The sequence below is a fragment of the Enhydra lutris genome, unplaced genomic scaffold (assembly GCF_002288905.1).
Source record: "Enhydra lutris kenyoni isolate GAN:26980312 unplaced genomic scaffold, ASM228890v2 scaffoldscaffold49, whole genome shotgun sequence".
NCBI classification, from domain to species: domain Eukaryota; kingdom Metazoa; phylum Chordata; class Mammalia; order Carnivora; family Mustelidae; genus Enhydra; species Enhydra lutris.
In genome coordinates, this window is record NW_019154133.1 from 9,643,664 (window position 1) to 9,661,446 (window position 17,783).

General features: G+C 35.6%; 1 protein-coding gene across 2 annotated transcripts in view; it reads left to right on the forward strand.

Annotated features, from left to right (window-relative positions):
* Positions 1-17,783, forward strand: part of LOC111156816 (ubiquitin conjugating enzyme E2 W) — a 76,781-nt gene that overhangs the window by 54,021 nt on the left and 4,977 nt on the right. Inside the window, exons 4-5 of one of the 2 annotated variants that reach the window (XM_022517900.1) lie at positions 4,344-4,499; positions 8,371-8,446. In XM_022517900.1, the coding sequence (XP_022373608.1) occupies positions 4,344-4,499; positions 8,371-8,446 (232 nt within the window). Of the gene's footprint in view, positions 1-4,343; positions 4,525-8,370; positions 8,447-17,783 lie in introns of those variants that run through there. The other variant, XM_022517901.1, reaches the window with a different exon arrangement.

A 17,783-nucleotide genomic window follows, 5' to 3' on the forward strand; every position in this document is an offset into this window, starting at 1 on the left:
TTGACTTTGTAATACTTGTACAATTGCATAAGGGTAATAACGGTAATTATGGAAGACAAAAAAAAATATTAATATTGATGCTACTAATACATGTTAAGTGACTAAAAGGGGAAAACTGGATTAAAAACTATGCTAAAACTCCAGTCCCTAGTTACTTTTGTCAAATATTTACCATTTATGCTAGATTGCCTATATCATATATTATTAATAATTAGATATCTGATCATAACAAATTCTGCTTACATATTCAGTTTTTATAGTTTGCCCATTAAGTATTGCCATCTACTTATAATTTTAATAAGAGAAAGCATTCCCTTATATTATTCCTGGTATCCATTTTGTATATTGGCTTTTATATTTTATAGCTTATTCATACTGCTTATTCTTATAATATGTGTTTTGACCCAGTTTGATGCCACATTAGGTGTCTCACTTTCTAATTAGTTGCAGAACACTAGTCTGAACATAGTAGTATGCCTTCCTTGTGGTCAGATCTCAGTATTGGGTCATTCAGTATTGAGCTTGATTGGAAATCCTATGTACTCATAAATATGAATTTCATATTAGAAACAGTTACCTAAGCTTCATCCTCTGTTTTGTGTCATCATTGGTGGCTTTCATTCTCAAATTAGTAATTTTGTGAGACACACTGTATTGGTACCAAAAGTTACCCAGAGGTTGGCTTGCTTAAAACTTAATGTTGGATGTGGGATATGCTTACTTAACTCCAAAATTATGATACGGGGCATAGTTTTTCTTAGGTCTCACTTGCTCTTGAAAATATGCCATACTAATAGAGAGATGTTTGGAAATTTAGATTCGTCTGAATACTATTTCTAATGCAGACTCTGAACTTCAGGTGTGATTCACATGCATTAGCTTGGAAATATGCCGTACTGATAAGGAGATGTTTGGAAATTTAGATTCATCTGAATACTGCTTCAAATGCAGACTCTGAACTTCAGTCTCTTCAAATGCAGAGTCTGAACTTCAGGATCTAAGATCCTTTTCTAAAATCGTGGCTTTTTTTTTTTTCGTAAAACAGCTTATTCTTTAAAATCTGTAGTTCCATTTTATTGTTTGGTTTATGAGTATGTATAGTTCTCTGGTTGTTAACTGTTGATATGACTAAGTTTGAATTTGAATAAATGATTTTAAAAATAAATAATTCTAAAAATAAAGAAATTAGCAAAGTTCTTATTTATTCCCTTTGGTTTCAAATTCATGGTATTCAGTTGTCTTGTTAAATCTGAGTTTTATTGGCTACTTGGGACTCCCCCCAAAAAGTTTTTTAATTTTGAAAACAGCTAATCATCTCTTAGGCTTTCAGAACCTGCTTGGCTGTATTAAAGTAACTGAAATGTCCCATTTCCTCCTTTGGATTGTACCATGTGTTAAATAAATGAGGACGGTTAAGAGCACGATCTTGAAGAAGTTCAGCCTTGGTTACTTTTCGCATCACATGCAAAGAACCAGAATTGCAGAGTTTACATCAAAATTGTCTGTGGAAACTGCTTACCAGCCTTTTTACATGAATAAACTTTGAAAAAAGTTTTTTCTTTTATTTCAGGAATTCATCTCTGACATGTAAACTCAGCCTTTCTGTGTTTAGACAAACTTCTAAAATTCTGTATCTGGCAGGTTAGGCCCTAGGGGTTACCTATAATATGTGCAGCAAATTGATTCCCCTATTTGGTTGCTGAAAGTTTCAGGCTGGCTGTATTTACCCTGCATGCAGCATGTTAAAAAGCCCCAGCTTCCCCCTCCCCCTTTCCTTTGCTTTTCTTTTTTTAAGGTTTACTGAGATCTGATTTCTTTTTATTTCAGTCCCCTCAACCTTCAAAGCTGTTTCTGTCTTGATTTCTGGCTCTCTTCGGTGCTTATCAGTGTCTGCTGCTCCTGCTGTAGGTGTCTTCTACTGCTTTCCATCCCTTTTCCTTGCTCCTGATTTCCTTTTGATTCATGGGTACTTCTTGGTTCTCAGGTCAAGTGATTTAGTTTATAATCTGTTCTCTCCAAGAGCGCTCATTGCTTTCCTTCTGCTTTGTGAATTGGCTAGTCAGAGCATGTTGTGATAACCTTTGTATTTTACTGTGTATTTTCCTTGGTGGTTGCTGATGCACTGATTAATTTTTGCCAAAGAAGGTAACTTGGCAATTCTTCATTTTTTGGCACTTTCAGAGCACTATTCTATGTGACTTTTTAAAAAGGAAATCTGACTGGAAAAGAAATACCCTTTAAAAAGTATTTATGACCAGGGGATAAGTCCTTGGGCATTGTTTGTATTCTTAATGAAAATATCCTGTTGGTCAAATGGAATTTTGTGGCTGAATGAATACCCCAAAGCAGATGCATGTTCTGCGAGATTTGTAAACTCCTACTCTAGACATCTGTAACACATTGTGAGAATATCAAATATATATAATAAACTACATGTTTATAAAAAATAAAATTTAGAATAATTGTGGGTAGACTCAAAGTACGGAGCTGCAAGACCATTTAAGCGGTCATTTCCTTTTACAGCGAGCCCCCCCCCTTTTTTTTTTTAGCAAAAAGTGATGAAAAGGATACTAGCACTGATAAATAAAATTGAGATAAATGGTAGGCTTCAAACACAGCTGTGCTAAAGTTGGGGATTGGGTAGTCTTCTGTAATCAGGCAGGGCAAGTAACTTGATATCTCTTACTTTGAGACTTATTTTTAGTTTTCAGCTCTATTTTAGCTCTTTTTAGTGGGAATGGAGGGTGCATGACCAAAATTTAAAGAAACAAAATATGCAAGTGTGTAAAGTCATTCCTTTGAGAAAAAAATTCCTTTTGTTTTCTTCTATTAGCTTCAGCCAAGGAAACAAGTTCCATACGTTAGTAGTATGTTTGAAATATTAGGGGACTTCTACATATATGAAAGAGTGCTTTGTTAAAATGTAAGTATTTGTGAAATTGTAATGAAGACAGTTTTGTAGCTAGATACTTGAAAATAAAAGCAAAAAACCCAGTTTATGGTACTTCTCCATAACATGTCCTATATTAAGTGCTGACATACCTTACTCTAGCCACACTTATTTCACTGGCTGTCTTTTTTGTTCTTATATAAAAGGGAAAATAGGTTATGCCTAGAGCAATAAATACTTCATCAGTTTCTGATATAACTGAAGGTGGGGTTTCTTCTTAGTAAGATTTTGTTGTGTATTCAAGTGTGAGGGAGTTTTAGGGCTGAGAAAGATACATGTAAGTCTCATTTGGGAACTACTGGTTAATATTTGACGAGCTTTATAAAAATCCCACCATACCTACTGATTCAATATCTGTGAAAGTGGAGCTCTTGCATTTATATTTTTACCCACATCTTCAGGTGATTTTTTTTCTTAAGGTCAGGAATTAGTAATTACTATTAACAACAGAGTAAAAATGTTAGATCTTACCACAGAACAAAATACACATAAAGATTGGTGGATTAATTTTTGTATCAAAATAAGTAATTTTTATGAGGTAAAATATAAACAGCCTGAAATATTAGACTTCAGTGTCTTTGTCCTAGTTTGGGCTGTGCTTACACGTTCTTTGAGATGTATGAATTCAGTCTTCTCCCTGTTCAGATGCTTAGGGTAGATATGTTTAAGAAACACTACTATTGGGATACTTAATGAGTTATTAGGGCAAAGGAAGGAATAATAGATTTATTACCTTACAGTTAGTGTGGAGACAAGGTGGAGAAAGGAAAAACTGTTAGAAGAATTGAGTAGAAAAAAAGGCAGAGAAAAACTTGACCCATTCACTTTTTTTGTGTGTAGGCACAGTTATTTGCTGATCAGTAAGTAGTAATGTGTATGTATCATAATGGATGAGCAAGTTTAGAGGAGATAGTATATGTAAATTATTTCCTTTTGCACATACCACCTTAGGTGGTAGCATTGTTACAGGTGAAAGGGGTGTTCCTGTCACATATAATTCATATTGTCTCAAAATTGAATACTTTTGTATTTCTATATGCAGAGAGCAATGAGTAGAATATGAAAAGACATTCTTATAATTGTCTTTATTGGGCTAAAAATGCATGGTAATTTATAAATTTTTAAAGGGAATTTGTGAAAAATAGCTGAAATAAAAAAACAGATGACCTGGATTTTTTCTCTGTATGTTCCATTCCCTACATCCTCATTCACACAGTGAAACCAGTACTTTGTGGATTGATGAGAATAAACAACAAGCAGTTGTTTATCTTGTTTCTGGCACTTACTTTATTTGTTTTTAATTGGTTTTTAAAATAGTAAGTTCTATGGAGAATATTTTATTTCTTGGTAATACAGAATATTTGAGTGTTAATGGAATTTTATTCTTTCTTAGGTCATGTTTACTGGTGAAAATATTCCCGTTCATCCTCATGTTTATAGCAATGGTCATATCTGTTTATCCATTCTAACAGAAGACTGGTCCCCAGCGCTCTCAGTCCAATCAGTTTGTCTTAGCATTATTAGTATGCTTTCCAGCTGCAAAGAAAAGGTAGGACTTCTCAGAATTATTCCAGGTAATATCTCTTTTTTTAGTTTAGGTAGAGAAATTATTTTAATACATAATTTATGTGAAGGAAGACTTAATGCCTTTTATTAAGAAGTTATGGGTAATATGCTTAGTAACAGATTAGAAAATTACTTCGATAATCTTTCATTCCATGTAGAAGTCAGACATTGTTTTATATTTCTTAAACAGAAAATTTCTGCAAATGTTCTCAAATAATTTGAATTTTATTTCTGTAAGCATGCACAAGGTAGAAGTATACAAGAAATTCTCATTTCTAGATTTCACAGTGGAAAGTCCCAAAAGCATGTTTCCCTTCTCCCCTCTGCTGGCCCCCACCCTATCAGCCTCTTTTAGGGAATTTCCCAGGAACCAGAGCTTTCCTATCATACTGATCATCATGATTAGGTTGAAAGAGAAAGGTTAGAGACCAGCAGAATTTTCAGGACATTTTTTCTCATTCCCCTTTATTTATCCACAGATTCTGTCTGATGGAAAGGTAAAAACACCAGAAAGAAAAATCACTTGAGTTAAATTTAGGATACCCTTTTAAAAAGTATCTAAATCCTGTGTGCATTTCTGGCCCTCTTGTGGTTTCTGCCTGAGAGTCAGTGTGTAGCCCAGTGTTCATGTATTTCTCTATTTTAAAGCCTCTTTTCTTCATGAGGTTTTCCTTTTGTATCGGGTCTAAAGGAGAACAGCTTTACCTTACAGATTAGGGATCTGTGGGGTTATTACAGCTGTTTTTCCCCCCTGTTTTCTTGAAGTTGAACTCTCATTTTTACTAAATTAGCATTTAGAGAACTTTAAATTAGTTTTTAGAGAACTTTAAGTAGTTTATTTTTAAATGGTAGGTTATCTAGGCTGAAACACTCTAAGCCATTGTTTGCAAACTGAATTTCTTGAAATGTTAGTTTCATAAGTTTCTTGGTATTAGGTTTAAAAAAACAGGTTCTTTTTGTTCAAAGAAGCGTGGGGAAATAATGGTTTAAATTGAATTTTTTAATTACAGCATTAAGAGCATTAATATGCAATTTATATACCATATAAGAATGTAAGAAACTTTTGTCATTTAAACTGTGACAGTTAATACATGTTAAAAGGCATGTATCCCCATTCAGGAATATTAAAATGTGCAGAAAAACATACATCGTTGAATAGATGAAATAGGGTACAAATTATCTTACTGTAGTGTTTTTTAACTAATTTTGCCTATGAGATTTTCTAGGTTGCATTTTAAGGCTTCACTTGAGCTTTTGTTAACCTCGAAGGCTTTGAAAACAAGTCTTATTTATTGCTTCCATGTTTTCTCTGCTTCTGCCCTCTTCTACCCTCTGCACTTCTACCCTCTACACACTTCTCCCTCTACACACATGTAACTTTTAAATTTTAGGTATAGAGTAGAGCAGTTTGCAGTTAGAAGGACTTCTGTGTCCTCATTAATGTTTAATGTCTTTAGAAAGGTGAAGCAGTAAGTATAGGATTTTAATAAAAAAGTTGAGGTGAACACTAGTGATGTGTGCACGTAACTCTTACAGGTGCCTTGTAATGATTAGTGCTTTGTTTACGTTTAGTGTAATGATTTACAATAAATAAATAAATGTAATGACTTACTATTAAAAACTAGAAAATGACTATATTCTCCATCTCCTTTATCCTTTTCTAGTATTCTCTCATCCCCCTCACATTTCAGTTGTCTACTACTAGTTTTTCCTGCATAGTTAGTATAAGCCTTATTATTCCATTTAAATTATTGGTAAGCTATATTATATAATATGAACTAAATTATATTTAACCAAGATAGTAATTTGGAAGCAATTCTGGCAGCATTAGTTCTGTGAAATGCAGTAAAATTCAGTAAATGTTTATTATAAACCTAGTAAGTACTGTTTCTACTGTGCTAAGTACTAGGTTATAAAGATGAAGAGGAAACTTGTTTTGGAACTGAGGGGATCTAGCTCCAAATAAGCTTTTAAAAGTCTTCTAACTACTCACCAAAAACTCTTTTTTTTTTTTTTTTAAATCTTAACTTTTATATTCAAAAACTTTTTTAAAACAGGCGAATTTTATTCTGTGGTCAATGTGGTTCTGTGAGTTTCACTTTAATATTTGACTTGAATACAAATTTTAATTTTTAGTATAAGTATTTGGGAACTTTGATTTATTCATAATTCTTTGATTCCAATTTTCATTTTCATAGTCAGGCATGTTTCCCTCAATTGAAGGCATTTAAATCCATCATGACAGGTAGATTTCAGTAGATTAAAGATAATTTCTGATATTGAGAAGTCTTTTAGTAATCTACCATTTATTCTTCGTGCCCTTATAATACAGATAGTCCAAACTTTCTAGCTTGTATTCCATTCCTAAAACAATTTTCGTAATCCATCGTTTTATATAGTTACTTTATTTTTCTAAGAACCAAATCTCTGTGATCACTTATCAGTTTGGTTATATTCTTAAGCAAATAGAATGAGTGTTTTTTTCTTCCTTAATTTTTTTTCTTTTTTTTTTTTGACGATTGGTTGTTGGTTTTGTTTTGTTTGTTTTTGAAGATTGGGTTCTAACCAGTATACAGAGAAAATGAATTTATGAAGTTATTTGTTGCAGTGGTAGCAATTTATTCCACATTAACACAGATTATGACTTGCAGGACAAACAGCAACAGGTTATCTATTCTTTGAAGTCGTCAGGCATCTAATTTCATGATACTTTTTCAGATATTTTCTCAAACTTTATCAGCAGGGTAATCTTTGGGTAGTTTAACATAAGTTCTACTCTTCCCTTTTCTTAAGTTACTATTAATATTAACTTGTAAGGGCATTATTAGGCTCAATTAAGATCAGAGTTCTGTACGTGAGTTGTAAAAGTGCCAGGTGGACTGCCTGTTTCCCTACCTGCTGTCTAGGCAGTCCTGCTCACCATTGGTTTTTGGTTGGACCTATCTACTAACTTATCTACTAACCTGTGCTCAGTAGCTTTAATACAAATTTGATGTGTTTCCATATTTTTGTAGAGACTCCCAGTATTTCTTTCTTTCTTTTTTTTTTTCTTTTTTTTTTTTCTTTTTTTGGATAGACAGAGATCACAAGTAGTCAGAGAGGCAGGCAGGGAGAGAGAGGAGGAAGCAGGTTCCCTGCTGAGCAGAGAGCCCGATGCAGGGCTCGATCCCAGGACCCTGGGATCATGACCTGAGCTGAAGGCAGAGGCTTTAACCCACTGAGCCACCCAGGCACCCCGACTCACAGTATTTCTCGTGTCTGGTCAGTCCAACAATTTTCAGGAAAATTCCCGTCCAAAATTTGTCTTCATTGTTGTTGGCATCATTATTTCTGCTGTAGCTCCCTTGCAGAGCTGCCATATGTATGTAATATTGTGCTAGTTGGGCATATATATGGCAGAAATGCCAAGATAGCTTTTTCCCCTTTTTCCTCTTATATATTGTTTGCAAAATGAATCCTTTGGTCTGTCTTGGTGATGCTTACCTTACTGGAGGTTTATAAGTTGCTATTAATTTCTCAGACAAACTGAGTTTAGATAGACTTTTCTGGTTTTTAATTAGATAAAATAAATGGAACCAAAATTCCTTAAAACCTAATGCTGCCACTTTGGGTTAATAGTCATTCTCTAGTAATCCCACTGGAACCTAATCCAAATCACACATACATGTTTGATTTTATTTTATTTATTTATTTTTTAATTTCAGTGTCAAGGGTCTACTTTTCCTGGAATATATTATTTCAGGTGTGCCACATCAGCATTTATATTATTTTTAGACTTAATGTAATAATTCTGCTAAAGTTTTTTCTTCCGTTTTACAACTTCTCTTATCTATTTAAACTCCTTTTGGTTTCAGAGACGACCACCAGATAATTCTTTTTATGTTCGAACATGTAACAAGAATCCAAAGAAAACAAAATGGTGGTATCATGGTAAGCACAGTTTTATTTTAGAATAATAACTTCATAGCATTTTGGTTTGAAAGATTATGTATCTGTTTGCTTGCAGTAAAGAAAGGAATATATAACTAATGTATTTTTGTAATATGGAGAAGAGTCTTTAAAATGTGAAGCCATTTAAAGGATATGTTGGACTAGATTTTTTTTTTTTTAAGATTTTATTTATTTGACAGAGATCACAAGTAGGCAGAGAGAGAGGAAGGGAAGCAGGCTCCCTGCTGAGCAGAGAGCCCGATGCGGGGCTCGATCCCAGGACCCTGAGATCATGACCTGAGCCGAAGGCAGAGGCTTTAACCCACTGAGCCACCCAGGCGCCCCTGGACTAGATTTTTAATGGAGCACATAAAATCATGGCTGCCATACAAGTAAAATCTAAAATTGCTTTAACATTCGGAAATGCTACCATTTTATTACTAAAAAAAGGGTCCTTAATAATCCCCAGATGAAATTGGAATTAGTTATTGGGAAACCTATTACTTGAAATAGAAGTTTTGATGTCTTTTGAAATTACTTAACTCTGGTACTGTACTTAGTGGCGGGAGGAGGATCACATTGTGAGAGGTGCCCATTTAATTAAAGAAAGCTCTTCCTGTTTTAATAGTGCTCAAAAATTTGTGTTTCTTCTGACTGTAGCTATATGAGTACAGTATTCTCACTAATGTTATTTTATTGTTTCTGTTGAGAGAGTGCTAATAGCTTTATAATTGAAAACTGCAGGGGCACCTGGGTGGCTCAGTGGGTTAAGCCGCTGCCTTCGGCTCAGGTCATGATCCCAGGTCCTGGGTTCAAGCCCCGCATCGGGCTTTCTGCTCAGCAGGGAGCCTGCTTCCTCCTCTCTCTCTGCCTGCCTCTCTGCTTACTTGTGATTTCTCTCTGTCAAATAAATAAATAAAATCTTTAAAAAAAAAAAGAAAAAGAAAACTGCAAGCATCTTTTCTAAACTGACCTCACTGCCTTCCTAAAGAGGTGTATTTGAAATTCAAAACAAAATTTTATATTCCTCAGTGTCCTTTTTGAAGTGCGTGAACAAAAACTACCCCCTGTGGTTTTTGTTTCCATAAGAGCATTTCCCTTATTTTTCTTTATAAAATGTTAGTCTAATAAGAAATTAGAATTGACAGAGCTAATTTATAGGAATATGGCCTTTGCCCCTTACCTTTCTATCCTTTGTGAAACTTGTTAACTGAGTTAGTTTGAGTCATTTAACAACGTCTTAAATTATAAGAGTTCTGTTAGGTGTTGATAAGTGATGATTAGAATCAACATAGCACTACATCAGCACTTACAAGTTAGAAAACACAGTGAAAGAATGCCGTTTTTGAGAGCCAACAGATAAATGTTCCAGCTAATGTTAATGACAACTATAGATGATCTAGAAGAAAAATGACGAAACTTGGAAGAGCTATGAAAAAATAAAGATATTTGATGACAAACCAGTATTCTAGAAAAATGTATAGTCTTTACAAATTACAGGTTTAATATAACTTAGTAAAAATCCAGTGGAATGATGGGTGGGTGCTTCAAAGTTTGGGGAAGACTAATAGGCAAGAAGAGCCGTTTGGATTTTGAACTAAAGGATAATGAAGGAGAATTGGTCTACCAGATACCAAAACATATTAATGCAAGAGTAGACATCAAAATAGAATTACTTTCTATTTGTATTTGTGTTTCTATTTCTTATATATAAGATTTGAATATATAATCAGTTGGATGTCACAAAACCAATGAGGAAAAGACTATTTAGTAAGTAGTCCTATTAGGAACGTAGTAATCATTTTGGGAAAGAAATATTTAAATTTTTAAATATTTAAAAATTTTTAAAAATATTTATTTTTAATAAATATATAAATATATAACATATATATAATATAAATATATTTTAATATAATATATATTTTTATAAATATAAAAATATTTTTAAATATTTAAAAAATATTTAAATTTAAATTTACTTCACATGTAAACTCTTCCTTGTGGATTGAATTTTTTTTAATTTTTATTTTTTATAAACATATAATATATTTTTGGGGCACCTGGGTGGCTCAGTGGGTTAAAGCCTCTGCCTTCGGCTCAGATCATGATCCCAGGGTCCTGGGATCGAGCCCCACGTCTGGCTCTCTGCTCAGCAGGGAGCCTGCTTCCCTTCCCCTCTCTCTCTGCCTACTTGTGATCTCTGCCTGTCAAATAAATAAATAAATAAATAAATCTTAAAAAAAAAAAAAAAAACATATAATGTATTTTTATCCCCAGGGTACAGGTCTGTGCATCGCCAGATTTACACAGTTCGTAAATTTTTTTTTTTTTTAAGCTGAGTATCAGTTCAGATAAAGGAAGAATTTCTGAAGTTAAAAGGAATCAGAAATTAAATAGTTATATGAAAATTTAAACCTTTAAGAAAACCATTTATTTATTTATTTATTTTAAAGATTTTATTTATTTATTTGACAGAGACAGCAAGAGAGGGAACACAAGCAGGGGGAGTGGGAAAGGGAGAAGCAGGCTTCCCGCTGAGCAGGAAGCCCGACATGTGGCTCCATCCTAGGACCCAGGCTGAAGGGTGACACTTAACAACTGAGCCACCCAGGCACCCCTAGAAAACCTTTTAGGAAAACCTCAAAGCACAGTCAGCATAAGGTTTAAAAATGTGAAAAACAATTATAGCTTATTAAAAATAAAGACCATTTATGAAAATTGCTTAACATAATGCATACAATTAAAAGCGTAGACCAAAAAGTTCACAGTAAAGTAATTACAGATTTAGTATTTTAAAACTATTATTGAATTGCAGAGTTGAGTAAAATGAGTGCCGTGCCAGAAAAGAGTAAAGGGTAGAATAAAATAGTACTCTCATATTTGCTGTTGGTATAGCAAGTTCAGCAATATTTAACAAGCTTAAATTTTAAGATTCAAGGCTTTTGTCTCAGTTACCAAACTTCTGAAAATCCATCCTAAGAAAATCATCTTTAAAACAAGAAGTGTTTTATACAGTGGAATGTTCACTGGAGCATTATGATATACTTTATTTCTTATTCCCCATGTGCTGTTTTCCTGGAATGAATCCTGCACAGGCACACACAAAAACACCCTCCTGCCTCAACCAGTCCTTGCGTTACGCACACCCTCTTGGGAACTTTTTCACCAAAGTCTTGCCTGATTACTTTCTCTTTGAAAGAATCTAATAAACTTTATTACTGTGCCTAGAATGCTGATTTTGTTTTAGTTTTTAAGAAATCCCCAGATAGGGGCACCTGGGTGGCTCAGTGGGTTAAAGCCTCTGCCTTCGGCTCAGGTCATGATCTCAGGGTCCTGGGATCGAGCCCCGCATCGGGCTCTCTGCTCAGTGGAGAACCTGCTTCCTCCTCTCTCTCTCTCTCTCTCTCTCTGCCTGCCTCTCTGCCTACATGTGATCTCCGTCTGTCAAATAAATAAATAAAATCTTTAAAAAAAAAAAAAAAAAGAAATCCCCAGATAATTCTGATGGAGCTTGTCACTTGAGAACTACTGTTTCAGGGATCCTGAGGTATAAAGGGACAGCTTTCCATATAAAATAAATTAGTAATCAGACTTAATTCTTTCTGAGCACTGAAGGTCTACTAAAACACTTAACAAGACCCTACAGCCCTTTACTTCAATTTACATTGCTGGCTTCTCATTCTTTCTCATCTACTTGCCTTTTAGGACCCAAAACCAAACTGCCTCTTCTCTCTGTGCCCTTCTTTTTTTTTTTTTTTTTTGACAGACAGAGATCACAAGTAGACAGGCAGGCAGAGAGAGAGGAAGGGAAGCAGGCTCCCTGCTTCACAGAGAGCCCGATGTGGGGCTTGATCCCAGGACCCTGGGATCATGACCTGAGCCAAAGGCAGAGGCTTTAACCCACTGAGCCCCCCAGGCGCCCCTCTCTGTGCCCTTCTGAGGAGCCCTTCTGGAAAAAAAGAGAAAGAAAGGGGAAAAAAATTGAATGTCACAGACCCTTTGGTCTTAGCATAGAAAGTTCCCAGATTCATAAAAAGTTAAGATCAGTTGATCAAGAATATTGACAAACACAACTAAATCAAACATTTTTTAAAGTGTCAAAGTTCTAAAGATCATATAGTTACTCTATTTCCAACCCAGCTTCACTAATAATAGAAAAACCCCCATTGTCTTTTCCATAGTGTTTTTATTTTTTTATTTTTATTATTTTTTTAAAGATTTAATTTATTTATTTGACAGAGATCACAACTAGGCAGAGAAGCAGGCAGAGAGAGGGGAAGGGAAGCAGGATCCCCACTGAGCAGAGGGCCCGAAGCAGGGCTGGATTCTAGGACCCTGAGATCATGACCTGAGCCAAAGGCAGAGGCTTTAACCCACTGAGCCACCCAGGTGCCCTTCCATAGTGTTTTTAAACCACTGGAGTTTTCTAATAAAACTTGAGAGGAGGGCGCCTGGGTGGCTCAGTGATTAAAGCCTCTGCCTTCGGCTCAGGTCATGATCTCAGGGTCCTGGGATCGAGTCCCGCATAGGGCTCTCTGCTCAGCAGGGAGCCTGCCTCCTCCTCCTGTCTCTCTCTGCCTGCCTCTCTGCCTACTTGTGATCTGTCTGTCAAATAAATTTTTAAAAAATCTTTAAATTAAAAAAAATAAACTTGAAATTGTCTTGGAGTAATGAATTTTAAAAATACATTTATTTGGGACATCTGGGTGGCTTGGTAGTTAGGTGTCTGCCTTCAGCTCGGGTCATCATCCCAGGGTCCAGGGATCTAGTCCCGCCCCCGGCTCCTGCTCAGTAGGGAGCCTGCCTCTCCCTCTGCCCTCCCCCCTGCTTGTATGCATTCTCTTTCTCTCTCTCTCTCAAAAAAAAAAAAAAAGAAAGAAAAAAGAAAAAGAAAAAAAACATTTATTTTGAAAGTGTAACCTTCTTTACCATTCTGTCCTGCTCCAATGTTAGATAGTACATTCCTGTGTTGTCCCCTTTTCTTCCTCCCTGGTAGGGAAATTTCAGAAAGATTACAGTCTTTCAGGCCCTCTAATGCTCCTTTATATAGTTGAAAGGATTTATGAGAAGTCCTTTCTCTAAGATTATTCCCAGAATTTTTCATTATGTGCTTTTGATAAGAAATGGAGAAAGGTCACATAGTGAAACTAGAAATATAAAATAAATTCTTTAAAATAAAATACACTTCATACAAGTTTTTTATAGTAGTTTTTATCTATTAACTAAGAAATTTATACTTTCATGACTAAAGTAGAAAAGCCTTTTAATAGTTTAAGCTATTAAATTTTCCACCTTAGCCCAGAAATATTAAGAGAGGCTTTTCAAACTAAATTAACCCCCCCCTTTTTTAAAAGATTTTGTTTATTTATTTGAGATAGGGAAAGAGAGAGTGATGGGCAGAGACAGAAAGGGAGGGAGAAGCAGACTCCCCACTGAGCAAGGAGCCAAACATGGGGCTCAACTCCAGGATCCTGGGATCATGACCTGAGCCAAAGGCAAATGCTTAACCAACTGAGCCACCTAGGCACCCCCAAATTAGCCTCATAATGTATATAGTCCAGGGTTTGTGTAAGAATTAATTTTATTCAATAAACAGATTAAAAGTGTCTCCCTCCCCTCTCCCCCCAAATACAAATTAGCCATCTTAAAAGCACTGAATTCTATTTCAATTAAATTATGATTATTCTAGTTCAGGTCTCAGTCCCAGGTACAGATAAATTATTTTCATTTACAGATAATTCTGTTTAAAACATCCCAGTGTATTGACTTAGTGATTATTCATATCTCAATGTGTTTTCTACTCCTGCTTGAACCCTGCATATCTAAATCATTCCTCTCCCAGAATCCCCCTTTAAGTCAACAGTTTTGCTCTAGGAGTGACCCTCATATGAAATCAAGCGCAGGTAATACTAGTTATACTTTGACATGATAGAGCAACTGCTCTTTCATAAAGGGGACTGGGTGTAGACAATCTTCCTTGAACTTTTCCTCCACCTTTAAAAAATTAAAGCGTTTCAGCTGTGTAGCATATATTATCTTTGCCTTTATACATTTCACAGTGAGTTAGAAAATGTGAAAAATAGCTCACGTTGGCCTTATATTTGAAATTGGAAAATCTTATAAGGCATGCTAACTCATAAAGCAAAAAGTGTCTGCTCTGTTTTTGATCTTTCCAGATGTCAGCTTATGTTTTTCTGTTTAGCTGCTTTAGTTCCAAAAGGATCTTCATGGATTAATCATATTCTCCTCACAACAACAAATTATCAAGAAATATGGACTCTTGTTATTTCTTAGCATCATCTAATTCTGAAAGGATTATAAGGTCAAATCAGAGTCCTGATGTGACCTGCAGACCTAAATAAAAAGATCAGAGACTGAGCAAAGTCTTGCTTGGAATTAGATGAACTCACTGAAACACTTAACATTTCAGTTTTTAGAAGCCAAGCAGAATTGTAGCCCTCAGGTACAAGCTCCATAGTCCTGTGTGGTGCTAACCAACTTACTTGGGTCAACGTGGGTCAGAGTGTTTGTCAGTATTTGTAATCAAAGAGGCAAGAGAGGTTTGGGTTTAGATTCGTAATATCTGTGTGCTTCAGAGAGGGCTTCCTGGATGCAGGATGGATGCACTATTAATGAAAAACAGTAATTTGGCAATTCAGTAGATGTCTGGTTATAGAAGAGTAGGATTCCACTGATACACCAAAATTGAGCTGCCAGATAACCAGTGTTAAGTTCTTGGGAAAAAAGTCTCTTTCAACTTAAATTATCTTCCACATTGTTGGTATATCTTGAAAATGTAGGCCAGTCAACTGCTACCCTACTGTTACTTGTGGTATCATACCATAGGCATTTCTGTTTGCATTTCTTTTTCTTTTTTTTTTTTTTTAAGATTTTATTAATCTGTTTGATGGGGAGAGAGATACAAGCAGGCAGAGAGGCAGGCAGAGGGAGGTAGGAAGCAGTCTCCCTGCTGAGCAGAGAGCCTGACACAGGGCTTGATCCCAGGACCCCAAGGCCATGACCCGAGCCCAAGGCAGAGGCCTAACCCACTGAGCCACCCAGGCGCCCCTGTTTGCATTTCTTTTGAACTACTTCTCTAGCTCCTATTAAAGTGTAAAAAGTTATTGATATGTGAATGCATACTCCTTATTGTTACTTACTTGAAGTTTGCTATCAACCTGTTCTCCAGAATTTTATTACTTTTACAGTTTCTATTCACTAAAGGGTTAATATCTGCCTTGGAAGCAAATATTCTGTGTTGTAAATTTAGCCAGAGGCCCATATGCTTTGAAAAATCAATTAAACACAATAGGGTTAAAAATTTAAAAATTAACAAAGGGAACTAACCAAAATAGGTATTTGAATAGACAACTCATTTAAGCATACAAAGGGGCTGAGGAATTGACCTATAATTCAGGGCTAGAATGGTCCATAGAAAACAAATGTATACAGTTTAGTACACAAATGAATGAATGAGCGTTAAAGTTTAAAATCATACAATAGACATAATTGTGCTTGAAAAAGATAAAAAGTATCTTTTTATGGGACCATAAAAATATTTCAATAAGATAGATAATAGAATTCATTAATAATACGATCCATCTGTTTCCTAGCATCCAGATTAAACATACACAAATAAGTTTCATAAGTGATTGCTTTCCACAGATGGCAGTACTGATCTGGTTCCTGAAGCATTTTCCTTAACGTGATACAGAATTGAGCAGTACAGCTTAAGACTGTAATTGAGTATTGGCTTCAGAAGACTAGGCTTACAGGAAATAGATTGGCATGATATTTAGCTGTTACGTCCAATAAACTGTTAAGTTTATAAATTTGGGGAGGAGTAGAGAATATCTTCTTGTTTTACAAAACTGTAGACTATTCTGGTTCCATTCAGCTGGAACATTTACTGTAGAATTCTAAGGATTATAAGGTGATACGAACACAGTCATCTCAGACTAGTATTAACAAAATTTCTTCCTGCCTTATAGCTGTCCATAGAATTACCTATGTTATTTGGGAACTTTTTCTTAATTTGCAGTACCTTTTAGGATTAGAGAATCACTTTCTGAATTCCTAAGTCCAGATTTTACTCAGTCTAACAGTTTTTTTCCTTTTATTTCTTGCTGGATAACAATTCTGTTGTCTTCTATGGAATCTTTCTTAGTTGATTCATAAAAACAAACAAACAAACAAAAAAACCTTTAATTCCTAAACTGTTGAGATACAAACCTATATGTAAAGATTTAGTTTAGGGACGCCTGGGTGGCTCAGTTGGTTGAGCGGCTGCCTTTGGCTCAGGTCATGATCCCAGCGTCCTGGGGTCGAGTCCCACATCGGGCTCCTTGCTCAGCGGGGAGCCTGCTTCTCCCTCTGCCTCTGCCTGCCACTCTCTCTGCCTGTGCTCACTCTCTCTGACAAATAAATAAATAAAATCTTTAAAAAAAAAAAAAGATTTAGTTTAGTTTTGTTTTGTTTTTAAGATTTTATTTATGGGATGCCTGGGTGGCTCAGTTAACTGACTGAGTTAACTCAGGTTAAGTGCCTGCTTTTGGCTCAGGTCATGATCCCTGAGTCCTAGGATCGAGTCCCACATTGGGTAGGCTCCCAGCTCAGTGGGGACCCTGCTTCTTCCTCAGCCTGCTGCTCTCCCTGCTTGTGCTCACTCACTCTTTGTCTCTCTCTGACAAATAAATAAAATCTTTTTAAAAATTCATTGAAAAAAATATTTATTTGAAAGAGAGAATGAGAGAGAGAGCACGAGAGGAGGGAAGGGCAAAGGTAGAAGCAGACTCCCCGCTGAGCAGGGAGCCCTATGCGGTGCTTGATCCCAGGACTCCAGGATCGTGACCTGAACCTAAGGTAGTCGCTTAACCAACCGAACCACCCAGGTGCTCCAAAGATTTAGTTTTGTCTTGGAAGTGAAATCCTACTTCATATCTACTGACTTATTACTGTGTTCCTTTTCTTCTAGTCTTTAGTCTTTGGGAATATCCAGGGAAGTAGTCTCCAATATAATGTGATGGTTGTGAAGTCCATTAAAATGTGATAGTTTTTATGCTCTGGGGTAAACTATTGACCTTCTTCTAATGTAGTTCTCTCTCACTCATATTTCCTAAAAGTCAGTGAAGTTAGCCATGGTAGATGTCATCTCTTTGGAACTGATTACTTGTATATTATATTTGAGGGTATACCTTTAATAAGGGCTTCTACAGTTCCAGAAAAAAATTTAAGTGGTTAACCTGAGATTTTTTTTTTCAGGCCTTCATCTTGCTACAAATACTTAGTCAAGAGGCTAGAAATATTGAGTTCTTTGATCATATTTTACAGACTTATA